The 17,056-nt window shown below is 41.4% G+C and overlaps 1 protein-coding gene across 2 annotated transcripts; it reads left to right on the forward strand.

Moving 5' to 3' along the window:
* Positions 1 to 3,228: 3,228 nt before the first annotated feature.
* Positions 3,229 to 10,416, forward strand: BCL2L15 (BCL2 like 15). 2 transcript variants are annotated; one of them, XM_043460182.1, is made up of 5 exons: positions 3,229 to 4,030; positions 4,134 to 4,294; positions 4,602 to 4,723; positions 7,561 to 7,788; positions 8,687 to 10,416. In XM_043460182.1, exons 2-5 carry the CDS (start codon positions 4,168 to 4,170, stop codon positions 8,702 to 8,704), a joined length of 495 nt encoding a protein of 164 aa, XP_043316117.1. In that variant the 5' UTR covers positions 3,229 to 4,030; positions 4,134 to 4,167; the 3' UTR covers positions 8,705 to 10,416. The 2 variants fall into 2 exon arrangements, with proteins under 2 accessions (XP_043316117.1, XP_043316116.1); XM_043460181.1 differs by having other exon boundaries at positions 3,232 to 4,294.
* Positions 10,417 to 17,056: the final 6,640 nt, after the last annotated feature.

A 17,056-nucleotide genomic window follows, 5' to 3' on the forward strand; every position in this document is an offset into this window, starting at 1 on the left:
GTTATCACTGAAATGTTGAACTAAAGAAAATTAGGTACAGCTCAGTAACTGAATGTTAACTACAGTGATCCTAACTATAGGAGCTTTTAGAATATTAAGCCCTACTTGGTTGCTTTCCTGTAAAGTAAGAAGCATAGCAGAATATGAAACTGTTGCTTTTGAAAACACTACCCTGTTGGCAGAATGCAAAGAGGAACTTAAAGAACCTTTTGATAAAGGTGAAAGAGGAGAGTGAAGAAATTGGCTTAAAACTCAACATTCAGAAAACTTAAGATCATGGCATCTGGTCCCATCACTTCATGGCAAATAGATGGAGAAACAATGGAAATTGTTGTGACAGACTTTATTTTCCTGGGCTCCAAAATCACTGTGGATGGTGACTGCAGCCATGAAATTAAAAGATGCTTGCCCATTGGAAGAAAAGCTCTGACAAACCTAGACAGCATATTAAAAAGCAGACACCACTTTGTTGACAAAGGCCCGTATAGTCAAAGTTAGTAGTCACGTACAGATGTGAGAGTTGCACCATAAAGAAGGCCAGTACCAAAAGACTGATGCTTTTGAACTGTGGTGTTGGAGAAGACTCTTGAGAGTCCCTTGGACAGCCAGGAGATCAAACTGGTTAATCCTAAAGGAAATCAATCCTGAATATTCATTGGAAGGACTGATGCTGAAGCTGAAGCTCCAGTACTTTGGCCATCTGATGGGAAGAGCTGACTCATTGGAAAAGACCCTGATGCTGGGAAAGACTGAAGGTGGGAGGAGAAGGGGACGACAGAGGATGAGATGGTTGGATGGCATCACTGACTCAATGGACATGAGTTTGAGCAAGCTCTGGGAGTTGGTGATGGACAGGGAAGCCTGGAATGCTGCAGTCCATGGGGCCACAAAGAGTCGGACATGATCGAGTGACTGAACAACAGCAGCAACAATTTTAAAATCATCTCAATGAAGAACTGATTTAACTATTGCCTGATTTTACTCATTTACAAGCGAAATGATTAAAGCTTCCCTGGAGGCTTAGATGGTAAAGAATCCGCCTGCTGTGCAGGACACCTGGGTTCAACCCCTGGGTCAGGAAGACTCCCCTGGAGAAGGGAATGGCAACCCACTCCAGTATTCTTGCCTGGAGAATTCCACAAACAGAGGAGCCTGGTGGGCTATAGTCCATGGGGTGCCAAAGAGTTGGACATGACTGAGCGACTAACACTTTTACTTTCATAAAATGAAGTTAATTATTTAATATTCCTTCTCCCTAGGAGCACTCTCTAGTCTCTGCAGATATATTGGTTTGATGATATAGGCAGATGCTTATCTTTAAAATCTATGAAGGTAGTTGATACTGTGCTTTTAGAAAAATGGCCTTCTAATATGTTAGTTGGTAACACATATAATGAGGGCCCACCAATGACTGTGGTGCTTTGGAACATTACAGAAGCAATCATTTACATAGTTCCTGATGATCATTTTATGGCTATGGACCAGCAACTGTTAGATGCCTCCATTCCCTCTTCCTTTTTGAATTGGAGTTCTGTTACAATTATTCTATCACTTTTTCATAGATTGAGTGTTTGGGGGTGAGGAGACAAAGAACTTATTTTCTTAGTTACAGGTCATCACATTGAGAGGAGCTGTACCCCAGGATCCTCGTTCACATGCAGGCCTGGTGCAGATGACAAGATCCTGGATTTTGAGCCAATGATATAATGAGATGAGGCTTTGGGGAAAAGATATAAATTATTATGACCAGAGCAGCAAAAGAAGCAAGTGAAAGTGAAAAAGTTCTGGCCTCATTTTTCAGTAATAATTAAAGAGTACAATATTTGAACTACACGAGTGAACAGTATGTGGGCTGGGGGCAGGGAGGGGAAGGGATGGTTGGGTGGGGAAGGCCCAGAGAGAAATAAACAAGGAGGAAATTTTACCCCACATTGCTCATGAAAGATATATTCTGGTTCTCTAGCCTCACACCATTGACTGTACAAAATAATGCAAAGGATAGATAAGATTATGCAATGATTAGATTCCCAAGATGGTATTTGCCCATAAGTATACCAGTAGTGAAATGAGGAAGGTGGTTTATTATTATGGGGAAAGGTTTACTATTGATAGTGAGACATACTTGGTTTTAAATTTCTGTTCTACCACTTACTGATGCCACTTACCTTGGGGAGGCTATTTAACACCAGCTGGATTGTATCCTACAATTTTTTTTTGTTTTTGTGTATTATTTTGGGAGTATGTCATAAATGTATTTGTTGGAGTCCTTAACTTGTCAGTGGCTAGCTCTAGTGTGAAAGGACATTGGCCTAGAATTATCTTTGCAGAATCTTCTGACATTGGAGGTCTGAAAGCTACTTAGACACTGTTTTTAGCCTTGGTGATAATGACAAATAAAAATGACCCTTTAGCTATATAATTCCTAGTCCTAGTCCCAAAGGAACGTATGATCTTTTCTTTTTTAAGAATGGAATAGAAAGCAGAAGATTGGCTCTGATTATTGTTCTGCCCGTAGTCCGAGTCCCCGGTCGGGAAAGAAGACTCCTCGAAACAATGCAACTCGCAATAGGGGAATTTATTACTGACTCGAGCCAGGGCCTCCCGCGAAAAAGGCCCTGGCTCGAGTCAGTAATAAATTCCCCTATTGCGAGTTGCATTGTTTCGAGGAGTCTTCTTTCCCGACCGGGGACTCGGACTAAGGGCAGAACAATTATTTTGCAAGCTAGAAATTCCACTTTGAACAATTAACTTACTGTTTATGCTTGAATGTCGTCCTACTAGTTCACCAGGTCAGAATACCCTGGAAAAGTTGATAGGTTTGAGTGCTGCTTCTGAGACACAAACCCAGAATTTAGGTGTAGCTCCATTAAGAAGGCAACCACTAAAAATAAGTGTCCAGTCCTGAGAACCTGTAAAACACCGATGGAGTCCAGCCCTGTTGGAAGACCCCAGTTAATTCTATTAGAGAGTAGATCCCAGATTCCTTTCATCCCGGTGATTAGACCTTGGGCTAAAAGGAAGACATTTAACTCTTGCTATATTTCAGATGGATTTCCCTGATGGCTCAGACAGTAAAGAACTACCTGTAAAGCAGGAGACCCAGGTTTCCCTAGGTCAAGGATATCCCCTGGAGAAGGGAATGGCCACCCACTCCAGTATTCTTGCCTGGAGAATCCCATGGACAGAGGAGCCTGGATGACTACAGTCCGTAGCGTCGCAAAGAGTTGGATGTGACTGAGCAACTAACACACACACATATTTCAGATACTGCTTGATCCTTCCACATAACATTATCTCATTTAATCCTCATTATTTCCCTGTGAAATACTTTATATTATTCCCATTTACAATTCCTCAAATGCCCAAATTTTTGTTCATCTCCTCAGCTCTTATATGTCCTATTCCCTCCATCTGGAATGGTTTTACTCCTAATCTTTGCCTAATGAGTCCTTACTTGTCCTTCAGAGCTCCTCTCAGATGTTACAACATAAAGGAAGCCTTCTTTATTTTGGTTTGTTTCCTTACCACACACTATAGTAACACACTGTATCTCAATAAGCACAAGAAATTATGTGATTAGTTATTTAAATCTGTCATTTATGTCCAAGTGTGAGCCCCATTAGGATAGGAACTGTATCTGTGTCATTTTTCTGGATTATTTATATGCCAAGTATGTGCAGTTCCTTACACACAGGTACTCAGTAAATAATCAATGTGCCATTGTGGCAAATGAATGCCATAGTCAGGAGTTGAATGTTTGTGTAATATAACCTCAAAAACTTCTTTCTTTAAATTACACCATACCCAGAACCCAACAGGAAGTTTCTTAGTGATATTACCCAAGAGACTCTTCCTCGTCTCTATTTCAGTTCTAGATTGGCTATCTAACTAGTATAAGTTATCCATTAACCCTGGCTTGGGTGTGGCTCTCAGATAGGGAACTGAAAGTCTTCAACAAACCTCTCCAGCTGTGTGTGGGTGAGCTCTACAGAAGTCCTCCCCTTTCTGAGCAGCTGTTTTGAGGACAGGTGTAAGAAAAGACTCCACATCCCACTAAGTAACTTTACGTGAGGACACATCTGGTTTACCAGGGCTTCTGACTTCCCTGCTGAACTGAATTGCTTGTTCTGTAGGAAAGCAAAACTTGACTGCAAACGTACATCTAAAATGAAGAGCCCCCGAACTTTTGAGGAGCAAACAGAATGCATAGTGGATTCTCTCCTCGCTGACTTCTTAGGCCCCGCTTGGCAGGTTGGTAACCGGACCCTACCAAGTGAAGACGAAACAGATTCAGGTAAGGCTTCTGGGCCTGAGGTGGTAATTGCAGGTTAGTAAGAGAATCTGAATCTGCTTATTTCCTCTGAAGTCTCAAAAGGCAAACTAAGTTTTCAATATCTGGAGTCCTTGTAGCAGGGAAAGAGATTCTCAGTGAAGGGAGAATTTTTTGTCTATTGGTGTTGACACTATATTAAAGATTTTCTTGGGAGGATGAGGACTGGATTGTTTAAAAGTCTAGAGAACTTTCTTCAATGCCCAGGTCCCTGGGGCTTGCCATCGCTTCAGGCATTGTGATAAATGTGACTGTGCCCCATATGTTTCAGGGGAGGTTTCCTCTTTTGATGTGGCCATCATTGCGGGTCGCCTTCGGATGCTGGGTGACAAATTCAATGGAGAATTGGAAGCTTCTGCCAAAAATGTTATCGCAGAAACCATTCGGGGACAGGTAAGTTTCCACTACTTCTTTCTATTTTTAGCTTCTTGTTTATTCTATTTCAGACACTGTTCTCTTACTATGCCTATACAACTGTGACTACAAATGTTCTATGAAAGATTTGAGGGCTTACTGCATCCAAGGAGATACAGCAGGAATTCTTCAATTCCAAGTCTCTAGCAGTTGATCAAAGACAAGGTGGTATTGAAGTGAATAGCTTTTGGCACAGGCTCATCAGCCTTCTGATTGTTTCTGATTGTTTTTCATCAGAGCTGTGCTTTATGGCATAGAGTGTGTGTGTGTAAATATATATATACTCTCTCTATATATGTATATGTGTGTATATATATATAGAACTTTATTCTTGGTAAAACATTCTATTCTTTTAGCACCTTTTAAAATATTTTGCTGGTGAAAGTGAAAGTTGCTCAGTCACGTCCCAACTCTTTGTGACCCCACGGACTATACAGTCCATGGAATTCTCCAGGTCAGAATACTGGAATGGGTAGCCTTTCCCTTCTCCAAGGGGATCTTCCTAACCCAGGGATCGAACCCAGGTCTCCTGCATTGCAGGCGGATTTTTTACCAGCTCAGTCACAAGGGAAGCCTTTATTTTGTTGGTAGTGGGTATCTTTTTTCCCCTCAGGATCCAGCAATAAAATTATATATAGGAAGGACAGGCATTTGACAAGTCTGATGCAATGGGGAATAAGTACTACAGCAGCCCACTTAGGTGTATCTGGCTTTTCATCAGAGTCCTGATTCTTGGATTCTGTATTGGATATAAATACCATAGACCATGTTTTAGAAGAGGTTGCTGATTAATATCAATAATGACAGCTAGTATTAACTCATTACCATGTGTCAGACAATATTCTAAATGTTTTATACTTATTATCTCATTTAATCCTTACACTACTCTATGAGGCATCATAGAAACAATTGTAGTGCAGCTTCTCCCCATGTATGTATAACATTGTGAGAGCAAACAGCTAACCCAGTTTTGTCCACTTGCTGTATTCACACAACTTAGATTGTAGAACCTATAGGCCAGGTGACCCCAACCTGTAAGATCTAATCCCTGATGACCTGAGGTGGAGCTGATGTAATAATAATAGAAATAAAGTACACAATAAATGTAATGTGCTTAAATCATCTTGAAACCATCCCCCCACCCCTAGTCTGTGGAAAAATAGTCTTCCACGAAACTGGCCCGTGGTGCCAAAAAAGTTGGGGACTGCTGATCGGTCCTCAATTTTCTGACTTAATATCCATTTAAGCAGATAAGGAAACTGTGTGTGTGCTTAGTCACTCAGTCGTGTCTGATCCTTTGTGACCTCTTGGACTGTAGCCCACCAGGCTCCTCTGTCCATGGGGATTCTCCAGGCAAGAATACTGGAGTGGGTTGCCATTCCCTTCTCCAGGGGATCCATTCAGGGATCAAACCCAGGTCTCAGGCATTGCAGGCAGATTCTTTACTCTGTGAGCCCCCAGGGAAGTCCAAGTTTCATGTGTATCACATAATTCCATTTCTGCATACACCACCACAGCATGCTCGCCACCAAATGTCTGGTTTCTCTCCGTCACCATAAAATTAACTGCCTTTTCACATTTTGACCTTATTTTTTTATTTCAATGTGGACTCATGAATTCCTACTTTATTCAATGGGTTATAATCTATTGCTATCATTATTTATTTGTATGCCCAAATTGCCCCAGATTCTACCGGTAGGACTCCTTTCAATCTGAACTGTGATTTTGGCATGTCCCTATCATTCTCTGAGTACTACTTTAATTTCTTTTACAGAAGATCTTGTATTTTCCAAGCCCCAACCTGAAATTAGCCATTTTCCAGGGAACTCTGATTTCTTTTTACAGAGAATGAAATTTGGAAACCAGGATATAGGCATTCTCACTGTGGATGCCCTTCTCAGCTTCTTTGGTTCTAACACCCTGTTCTGACAACCATGGGCCCTCTATGCCATACCACAGAAATCTTTATTGGCCCCACCTAGGGCTTCCCTTGTGGCTCAGCTGGTAAAGAATCCACCTGCAATGTGGGAGACCTAGATTTGATCCCTGGGTTGGGAAGAGCCCCTGGAGAAGGAAAAGGCTACCCACTCCAGTATTCTGACCTGGAGAATTCCACTGACTGTATAGTCCATGGGATTGCAAAGAGTCGGACACGACTGAGCAACTTTCACTTTCACTGGCCCCAAATAATGGCTTTTGGATCAAACTTTTGGGGAAGGATAAAGGAAGAGGAAAAGCTTAATCTATTTTTTACTTTAGAGTTTCCCAGACTTCAGTCATTTAAGCCAGACATTCAGAATTTGACCAGCTCTACTGTCATGTACTTAGGATTTTTCTTTCAAATCTTTTTTTTTCCCCTTTAATCATTTTGTTCATACTGAGCAAATTGTGGGTTTGATGGGCTACTTGTGTTTTTTTCTTTTTTCTAATACCCATTGCAATAAATTAAAAAATATTAAAATAAGAAAAGTTTATCCATTTACTCCTTCAGATTACCTTATGGATAGGAAGGGAGTTGGGGGAAGAATGGATACATGTATATATACGGTTGAGTCTCTTCGCTGTTCACCTGAAACTCACAACATTGTTAATCAGCTATACCCCAATACAAAATAAAAAGTTTGAAAAAATACTATCTCAAAATAAATTTACTTAATTAAAAATATGACCAAGGGGAAAAAAAAAGATTACCTTAGATACAACCAATGTGTCCTTGCTGTTCTTTGAGAAACACTTGCTTTACTGGATTCCTGCAACTGTAGCCTCCTGTACTTGTTTAGTGATACTCCACTGATAGATCCTCTGTCTTTCTCCAGGCAGGAACTGTACTTCAGAACACAGTAAAATCGCTCAGCAATGCCTGGTGTGCCCAAGATTCCAGCTTGGCTTACGAGAGAGCCTTTCTGGCAGTGTTAGTGAAACTTCTTGAACGTGTGGCCAGCATGGCTCCTCCTGAGGTGGCAAGACAGGTGGCGAGGCCCGTGGCGAATATGATCAATGGCGACACTGCCATCCGAGAATACATCCAGGGCCAGGGAGGATGGGTAAGTATTTTGGACTCCTGGCTTTGCTGGACGTTGGCATTGTTTTTATATTAATATATATATTTATATTAATGCCTGAGACTCCAGTTCATGGTTCTTTCTGTCAGTTGGAAACCATGCAGGAAAATAGGCCCTTCAGCTTTGCTGAAAATGACAGGATTATTCGGGGGGTTTTTTGCCATGGAAAAGGGGAGCAGTCAGAAGCTCAGCCAGCAGGTCTTGGACCCCAAAGTTATGCGTGCATGCATGCATGCTAAGTCGCTTCAGTTACGGCTAACTCTTTGCGACCCTATGGACTGTAGCCTACCAGGCTTCTCTGTCCATGGGATTCTCCAGACAAGAATACTGAAGTGGGTTGCCATGCCCTCCTCCAGAGGATCTTCCTGACCCAGAAATAGAAGCTGCATCTCTTGCATTGTCTCCTGCATTGCAGGCAGATTCTTTACCGCTGAGCTACCAGGGAAGCCCTGGACCCCAGAGGCAGGTTGCCTAAAATATTGACTGCTAACTTTGTCACACTAATTTCTACTTCCTTCACATAATCATCTATGGTTACAATTATGGTGAGGTTGTAACGTCAGTCTGACTTTGCTCTACCCCTTGGTAAGTTTCTGGGTCTTCTTCCCCTAACATCTTTTGGGTGTGTGTTGAGGAAGTTCAGAATCATCTTACTATTGTCTAAGAACAATGACATCTGCTGTAGTGGTAACGACAGGCGGCGTTCTAAGCCTGTGCCTTAGAGCATCTGCTCTGTGGAGCATGTGTCTTCATTTCCAGGATGAGCAAAAGCCTTAGTAGGAGCTGCCTTTCCTTGAAGTGTCTGCAGGTCCTTCTGGTTTCTTAAGGGAATTCCTGAAGACCATCCCTTTGACTGTAGGATATTCATTGTCTTTCCTAGGAAAATCTGGAGGGCTGAAGAAGAGATGGAGCTGTTTCCCAGCCTGAACAGGACTTCTTTGCCTGATTGGATGATTGATCTCTGGTGATTAAAATCAAGAAACAACCAAATCAAAACCCTCTTTCTCTTGGACAGCACTGAATTTAGCTGAATAATCTCTTTTCTACTGATTGTTAAAGTTAGGAGCATCTCCCAGAGGTCTACAGAGATTTTTATACTTTCTGTTTTTACATGAGGGGGCTTCCACAGTGACGCAGTAGTTTTAATGAGATTTCTAGTGCAACAAATACCTCCAGACGCAAAGCAATGACTTTAGAAGTGGAGTTCCAGGCAACAGGGCAGGTTGCTGGAGATAGTGTGGGGGAAAAGGGAGCCCACAGTGAACCATTCCATCAGATTTAGCGCCATCCTCCGATAAGGCATCTTGTCTACTAATTTTGCAGTCTAAAGCATTCCAGGGAGATCTTTGGTTTAGAAAATCTTGTTATTTTAAGTTGAGGATTTTATTTTAAATTCATAACGTAAATGTCATGTTAATTTCACTGGAGCCAAATTATTTTATGTATTGTCAAGGCTAGAAGCAAGAAAATAGCAGTCTGTTCATCTGCTTTTCTATTAGAAAGGCCAAAGAGCAATAGAGTACTCACTGCATTTCTATCACTACAGAATACAGGAAGTGCTGGCCCCCTTCTGGGACTGTAGGGCCATCCTAGTTTAAATGAAGCTAGCTGTGTACAGGCCACAGTGTTTCTCAGAGTGCAGTTCACTTACCACTTGTGAACCGTATGCGTTGCTGATTTCCAGGCTGCATCCCTAGAGATTCTGTTTTGGTAGGGGTAGGCTGGGGCCTAGGATCCTACCTTTTAATTGGTTCCACTGGTGATTCTGATGTGCATACAAATTTTGAGAACCATCACGTTTGAGCAAGGGTTGGGGAATTACAGCCCACAGACCAAATCAGCCCACAGCATTTTTTTTTTAAAGAAAGTTTTTTTTGAATGCAACTACACTCACTTGTTTACATATTACCTATGGCTGTTGTAGCATTGTGACTGTAGAGTTGAGTTATGGCAGACACCATATAGCCTGTCCTGTAAAACCTAAAATATCTACTCTCTGGCCCTTTAAGTTTTCAGACCTCTGCTCTAGAGCTCCATGACCATTTCTCCTTGAGTAATTTAAACTCTATTGCAATCCTGATAATTCCAAAAGAAACCGTAGATAGGATGACTCTTTTTTTCAGAATTTAGTTTGAGTGTTTGTTAGTTCTTGCATAGTCCACACTTTCTCTAAAACCTTTGGCAAATCAGTGAACTCCGGGACTCCTGAGTATTTGATAGCAGTGTGTATTTCCTTGGTCCTGCTACAAGCGATTGGAAGTGATTGGAAGTAAAACATATGGTTTCTATGGTCTGTGTATCACATAACAGTTCTTAATAATCTCATGGATTAATAGACAGTCATCAAGTAGAGACTTCTTCATCTCTAAACTCCAGAAACTAGATGACTTACCTAAACATCAAGAAGAAAAGCACTACTGTTTAAGCGAGGCGTTAATGGCTTTGGCTTAAGTTTAACAAAGCTAACCACATCCCCTCCCTTCAACTAGCCAGCTATCTGGCTCCTCCAGATGTACAGACATAAAGATACAGTGCTGCTAATATATTTTTACTTTTTCAAGTTATGCTGTTTCCTCTATCTTTCAATAAATTAGGTTGGCAATCCAGAAATGAGATTTCATGTTTGTTTTTAGTAGAAATTAGCTTTTCTTGCTACCAACTTCAGATACTTGATGTATTTCTTTGTCCCTTACATTACTATAAACCCAACATGGTGAGTTTTGTGGTATTTGACCTCTTAGGTGAAATCATTATTTTCACTTTGACTAATGCTGTGCTGTTCATGAAATAAAATTCTCTCTGTGCATTTGATCTAATTCTCAGCAAGTGCAATCTAAATTGAATGATATAGCAACAGGAAGCAGATTGGTTGCCAAGGGCAGAGATTGGGGATTGGGGTAGAGAAAATAGGTGAAGGTGGTCAAAGGGTACAAACTTCCTATGAGATGAAAAGTTCTGGGGATGAAATGTATAGCATGTTGACTATAGTTAACAATCTTGTTCAGTCACCAGTCGTGTCCAACTGTTTTGCAACCACATGGACTGTAGGCTTCTCAGTAGGATTTCCCAGGCAAGAATACCAGAATAGGTTGCCATTTTCTCCTCCAGGGGATCTTCCTGATCCAGAGTATGAACTCACGTTTCCTGCATTGCAGACGGATTCTTTACTGCTGAGTCACCAGGGAAGCACATGGTTAACAATACTAGAATATATATTTGAATCTAATGGAGTAGATTTTTAAAATTCTCAACACACACACACAAATTGTAGCTATGTAAAGTGATAGGTTTGTTAACTAACTTTGTTATGGTGATCATTTTACAAAGATAAATATCAAATCATTGCATTGTATGCCTTAAATTTACACAATATTATATCTCAATAAAAATGGAAAAAAATAAATTGAATGATAAGTATTAGAGGTCAGCAGTGCCCTCTTTTTATTCTTCCCCCTCTTAGCCATGCCAGCTCCCTTTTTTGTTCTATGTTGCCCACAAAACATCAGAATGTGAATCTAGCTCCAAGTATACTGTAGTATCTTTCTTGGGGGCCATGCCACACAGCTTGTAGGACCTTAGTTCCCCAACCGGGCCACAGCAGTGAAAGCGCAGGGTCCTACCCACTGGACCACCAAGGAGTTCCCCTGTTCTGTAATACCTTAAGACAGAGGATATGGTGCTAGGCAAATAGATAAGGCAGCTCTGGCCTGGGTGTTGTGTTTGTTGCTAGGCCACCCTCTGTCCTAGGAGAGCTGAAGTGATTTGGGCTGCATGAAAGAGATACTGTAGCCCAGAAATCATGAATGCATTTAGACTGTCTGATTTTAACAACTTGATTTCACTGTAGACAAACCATGTGACATTGGGCAAGTAATCCAACTCCTTTGTGCCTGTGTTCCCATGATAGGATTATTGTGAGGGATAAATGATAAATACACTTTGTGAAGGGTTTAGCCTAGTGCCTGGAATATGTTAAGCACTGCTTGAACAATTTGGAGACCCTGTGGTTTGAAATTCATAAAGTTCTAGCTTGACTTTTTTCTCTTCATTAATTCTGCCTCCCACAAAGGCAAACCAGTCTTATTTTACATTTCGCCTCAATGTGAATCCTAAATCTGACTTATTTTCCTTCTTCCTAAATCCATACCCACAAACTCTAACTCTTTATTTCTATCGACCTTTCTTATCCCCACACTTTCTCAGATTGCCATCCAACTAACTCAAAGCCTCAGTCATTTTTCCCTTCTCCCTCTCTCCAGTTCTATGCCCCTGGTTAGTCTTTCTCACTATTCCTTCCTTTTTGTCCTGATTCTTCCTACAAGAATTTATTAGCACCTGCTGGGACTACTGATAAAACCTAATTATGCTTTCAATTGATCATCCTGTTGCAAGCTTGACCCATTCCAGTCTGTCCCATATATTACCACCAAGTTGGCCAAAGCTGTGACTTATTTTTTTTGTCCCTTTTTGGATATGGTATAATTCATTTTGAAATTTTACATGCCATTGAACAAGATTTTAAAACTTCAATAAAATGTATCAGGACTTCCCTGGTGGTGCAGTGGTTAAGAATCTGCCTGCCAGTGCAGAAGACATGGATTCCATCTCTGGTCCAGGAAGACTCCACACACTGCAGGGCAACTAAGCCCATGTGCCACAACTACTGAGCCCACACTCAAGAGCGTGTGCTCCACAACAAGAGAAGCCACTGCGGTGAGAAGCTTATGTACCACAGCTAGGGAGTAGCCCTCACTTGCTGCAACTAGAGAAAGCCTGTGTAGCAACGAAGACCCAGCACACCAAAAACAAATAATTAAAAAATAAAAATTCCTTTAAAAATGTGTCAGATGGGAGCACTTACTATTTAAAAACTAAGAATCATTCTCCCAAAGCATTGCTTTGATTACCATTCTTTTGAAATCTTTCAGTAGAAGGTAATTGGATGTATTCATTACCTTGGTGATGGTTTCATGAGTGTGTACACATACCAAAACTTATCAAATCTACACTTTGAAATGCATAGTTTATCATATGTCAGTACTACCTCAATAAAGTTTTTTTTTTTTTCCTTTTTAATCAGTGTTTTCCCATTTCCCATCAAATAAAGCCTGACTTTTCAGCCTGGTATTCAAGTTCCCTCAAGGTCTGGCACCAGCTGTCTTTTCTAGTGTTACAAATCAAGACTCTTTTCTATATAACCCATGCTCCAGTCAAACTGAGCCATCATTACGCCATCCTCTGCCTACTGTTCTCTGTTTTCTATTGCTTTCTCTCAGGCTGTACAGATATCTTCAAGACCCAATTCAAATGTTACTTTCTCTGTGAAGACTATACAGATAAGGGATTTCCCTGGTGTCCAGTGGCTAAGACTCCACACTCCCAAAGCAGGGGGCCTGGGTTCAATCTCTGCTCAGGGAACTAGATCCCACAAGCTTGCATGCTGCACCTGAAGATCCCACATGTTTTGACAAAGATCAAAGATCCCAAGTGCAGCAACTAAAACCTGGGGCAGCCAAATAAATAAATAATTTGTTTAAAGGCTATCTAGATAATCCAAGTAAGAAGTGATCTTTACCTTCTCATAATAATTTTTTTTTTCTGGCTCTGACCCTGACTGTCTTCTCATAATTTTGTTTGCACCATATTATGGTCTTATCACAAATGGTCTAAAATTACACTTATTTGTGTGCTTACCTTTTTTGGACATAGTTGGCTTTTTAAGCAACCTCTACATCTGTTTTACTTTGATAGTATATTTCACAGGGTCCTTAACACTAGGCAGATCTCCCCATTCTTACCACTTGTTAAGAACATGAGCCAGGCAAGGCTCATTCTTTACACCTCGCTGATTATTTAAGCTCCTTTTGGTCTGCTTTCTAATTGCTTTTGAGCCAGTTCAAAAAACTCTTGTTTTTTAATCTTAATATAGTTGAAAACTTCTAGAACAGCAGGTAACCCCATTGTCCTAAGACATGTTAGTAAGCTGGGGGAAATACTCTTGTTCGAGTAAGTGTGGTAAACACTGCATCTTATATCCTCCCTCTGCATTCGTGATATAGCATAGTGGAGGCACTGAAAAGTCCTGAAGTGAAGAAAAGTTAAACTTTAACCTAGGTCACAAAAATAACTATAATTTAAGACCATCTGTGATAAGATCATAGATGTGGACCTCTCAAATGTGTGTGTGGATAGCAGTTTAGATATAGCATGATCGCATCAAACTCATTGTGTTTATAACAGGACTACTTTTTTTTCCTCTTCAAACCTATTTCTAGGTAAAGCCATTCCTTTCCTCTCCCTGTCCAGAAGTCAACAGTTAAGGCCTCCATCACAGGGATTATTGAAATAGTCTCCCAGACCTGCCTTTAGGTTTGAATTACTTCAAACTCATTTCAGAGTAATATTACAAACATGCAAAACTGATCATGTTGCTCAGAGGTTTAAAACTGGAGAGTGGGTCTCTGTTGCTTGTAACAGGAGAAAATGCAAACCCCTTTAAGAAGCCACACAAAGTCATTCCTGATCAGGCCCCTTATCTGCCTTTCTAACCTTATTTCTTACCTTCCTAGCCTCATTAACCTCCTTGTTTCAGTCCCACCAATTTTCCTAAGTTGCCTTCATTTTCAAGATTAATATTTATTAACACTATTTTCTTGGACTGGATGCCCCTTTCTCCTCATATCCCTCACCCCCTCATTTCTAGTGACTCAGTTCAAGATCACACAGACACACTGCTTTATCCAGAGCTTGGGCTTTGATTGGTTCTTGGATGGTGCTTCCCTGGTGGCTCAGATGGTAAAGAATCTGCCTGCAATGCAGGAGACCTGGGTTTGACCCCTAGATTGGGATCTCTGGGAAGATCCCCTGGAGGCGGGAATGGCTATCCACTCCATTATTCTTATCTGGAGAATTCTGTGAACAGAGGAGCCTGGAGGGCTACAGTCCATGGGGTTGCAAAGAGTTGGACACGACTGAGTGACCTGATTTTCACTTTGGATGTACTGAGCACTCCTGGGCTAACTCTGCTGATCTGTTCCTGCCCATTCCCTCCGTTCAGCTGGACCTTCATCCTCCTTTTTGTTCTAAAGAAGTGCAGCCTTGACACATTAAATAAGTTCTCCTCAGCTCCTGAGACTTTGAGGTCAAAGTCTTGAACTTGGATTATACCCTCCCCACCCACAACTCCGAGTGGGAAGGTTTCTCAGCTTCTGAGAGGCTCCATGTTTTTATTTGTACGATGGCCTGGATGATAATCCCTACCTCACAGGATTGTAGTGAGGAGTGTGTCAGAGTCTGGTAAGGCCGTTTGCACAGTGTCAGGCAGAGGCTCAAAAAACTTCTCCTGAGCAATTCACCCATCATTCTGTTGCAGTGAAAAGGGAAAAAGAAGAATGAGTTTTTCTTTTCTTTCCTGAGAACAAAGAAGATAACAGTGAGCAAGCCTGATCACTCCTGTGCTAAGTCACTTTAGTCATATCCAACTCTTTGCAACCCCATGGACTGGGACTTGCCAGGCTCCTCTGTCCATGGGATTCTCCAGGCAAGTACACTGGAGTGGGTTGCCATTCCCTCCTCTAGGGGACCTTCCTGACCCAGGGATCGAACCTGCATCTCTTATGTCTCCTGCATTGGCAGGTGAGTTATTTACCACTAGCGCCACCTGGGAAGTCCCTTGATCACTCTTAGGTTTACTTTAAATAACTGTTCCTAATCTAGTTTGTTCCTAATGTAGTCTGTAACTAAATTTGCTTTTCTGCCCTCTAACTCTGCATTAGCTACCTTTTGTACCTATTATCCTTTGACTCTATGCTAATTACATCCTATATCTGGTGCTCACCTTTACAGCACTCTCTCTGCAGACCCCGCCTAGTAGTTTTTCTGCTTGTATTATAGAAAGAAGGCCCAGGAGCGCAATACACAAAAGACAATGGACAATTATTGCGCTGTCTGACACCACCCTGTGACTATTTTTGAAACAATGCAAGAGGAAGAATACAAGATCTTTATACCTTTGTTTCTTATCACCTGCCGGGACTGGGAGCCCTCATCATTTATAAGCCTTTAGACTCCTCATGGAAGTTGGGGGCACAGTTCTTGGGCATGAGCCTGTTGTGTCTGCCCTCTGTTGTCTAACGATTAATGCCACCTTTCTATTTCCTCCAAACTGTCTCTGTATTTTTTTATTCAGCTTCAGTGGGCACAGAAACCCAACACTTTTGGCAGCATCAGTTCCTTCATTCTGCAAATGGTTGCATGCTTCCTCTGTCAGCATGTGCCTAAGACAGGAGGAAAGAGGGCAGGGCACAACCACTAAAAGAGTGACAGTCATTGAGGACACAACAAAAACTGGTTAGAACCTACTAGGCCCAAGATGGCAGAAGATTTGACTTCCAGTGGACCTTGATCATTATTATTCACTCACTGTAATACATTAGTTAGGTCACACACACCACAGACACCAGGACATTTATGACTGACCATAAAAGGCAAAAATTGGGTGGTAGCCCAATTCCTTGAAATCCCCACCCCTTCCCCAAAGTAGCTGGAATAATTTTTGCCACTCATTGGCCTATGAAATTACCCAACCCATAAAAACTAACCACCCCCACACCTCAGGACGCTCTTGCCTCCTGAGACAGACCACATTCTGTCTATAGAATGTGTATCTCTGCTTTCACTTCACTATGGCTCACTCGAATTCTCTTCTGCCTCAGAAAAGGACCCTCACTTGGTATCTATCCCAAAGGCTCACCCAAGACCTAGAACATGATCATCCTCTCATGCCTCATTTTCTTGCAATCTCTTTATAAAGGATATTAATAAATCTACTTCTTGCCTATCACTTTGTCCAGGTGGCTCAGTGGTGAAGAATCCACCTGCCAATGCAGGAGACGCAGGAGACGTGGGTCTTCCCCATTCTCTTGCGTGTATAGGGATTTCATAAAAATTCATTAAATGGACAAATGAAGGAAAAATGAATGAACAATCAAATGAAAGCTGAGACTTCAGGTTTGATTATATTTTGAACAAGACGCCAAGCCTAACAGCTCCAACTCTCTATGAAAAAAAAAAAAACAAAAAACGTAAATTGCTTCAATTGAAAGTTATCAGTTGACCTTTTCCTCTTGACTGTTTCTTAAACCAAAGGCAGAGTGTGATTCCTTGTGTAGTGATTCCTTGTGTAGTACATGGGAAGTTGACTGTGAAGCTCATGACTGGTAGATTGAAAAACATGATGAGATCCCAGAAT

Source organism: Cervus canadensis, chromosome 2 (genome assembly GCF_019320065.1).
Source record: "Cervus canadensis isolate Bull #8, Minnesota chromosome 2, ASM1932006v1, whole genome shotgun sequence".
NCBI lineage: Eukaryota > Metazoa > Chordata > Mammalia > Artiodactyla > Cervidae > Cervus > Cervus canadensis.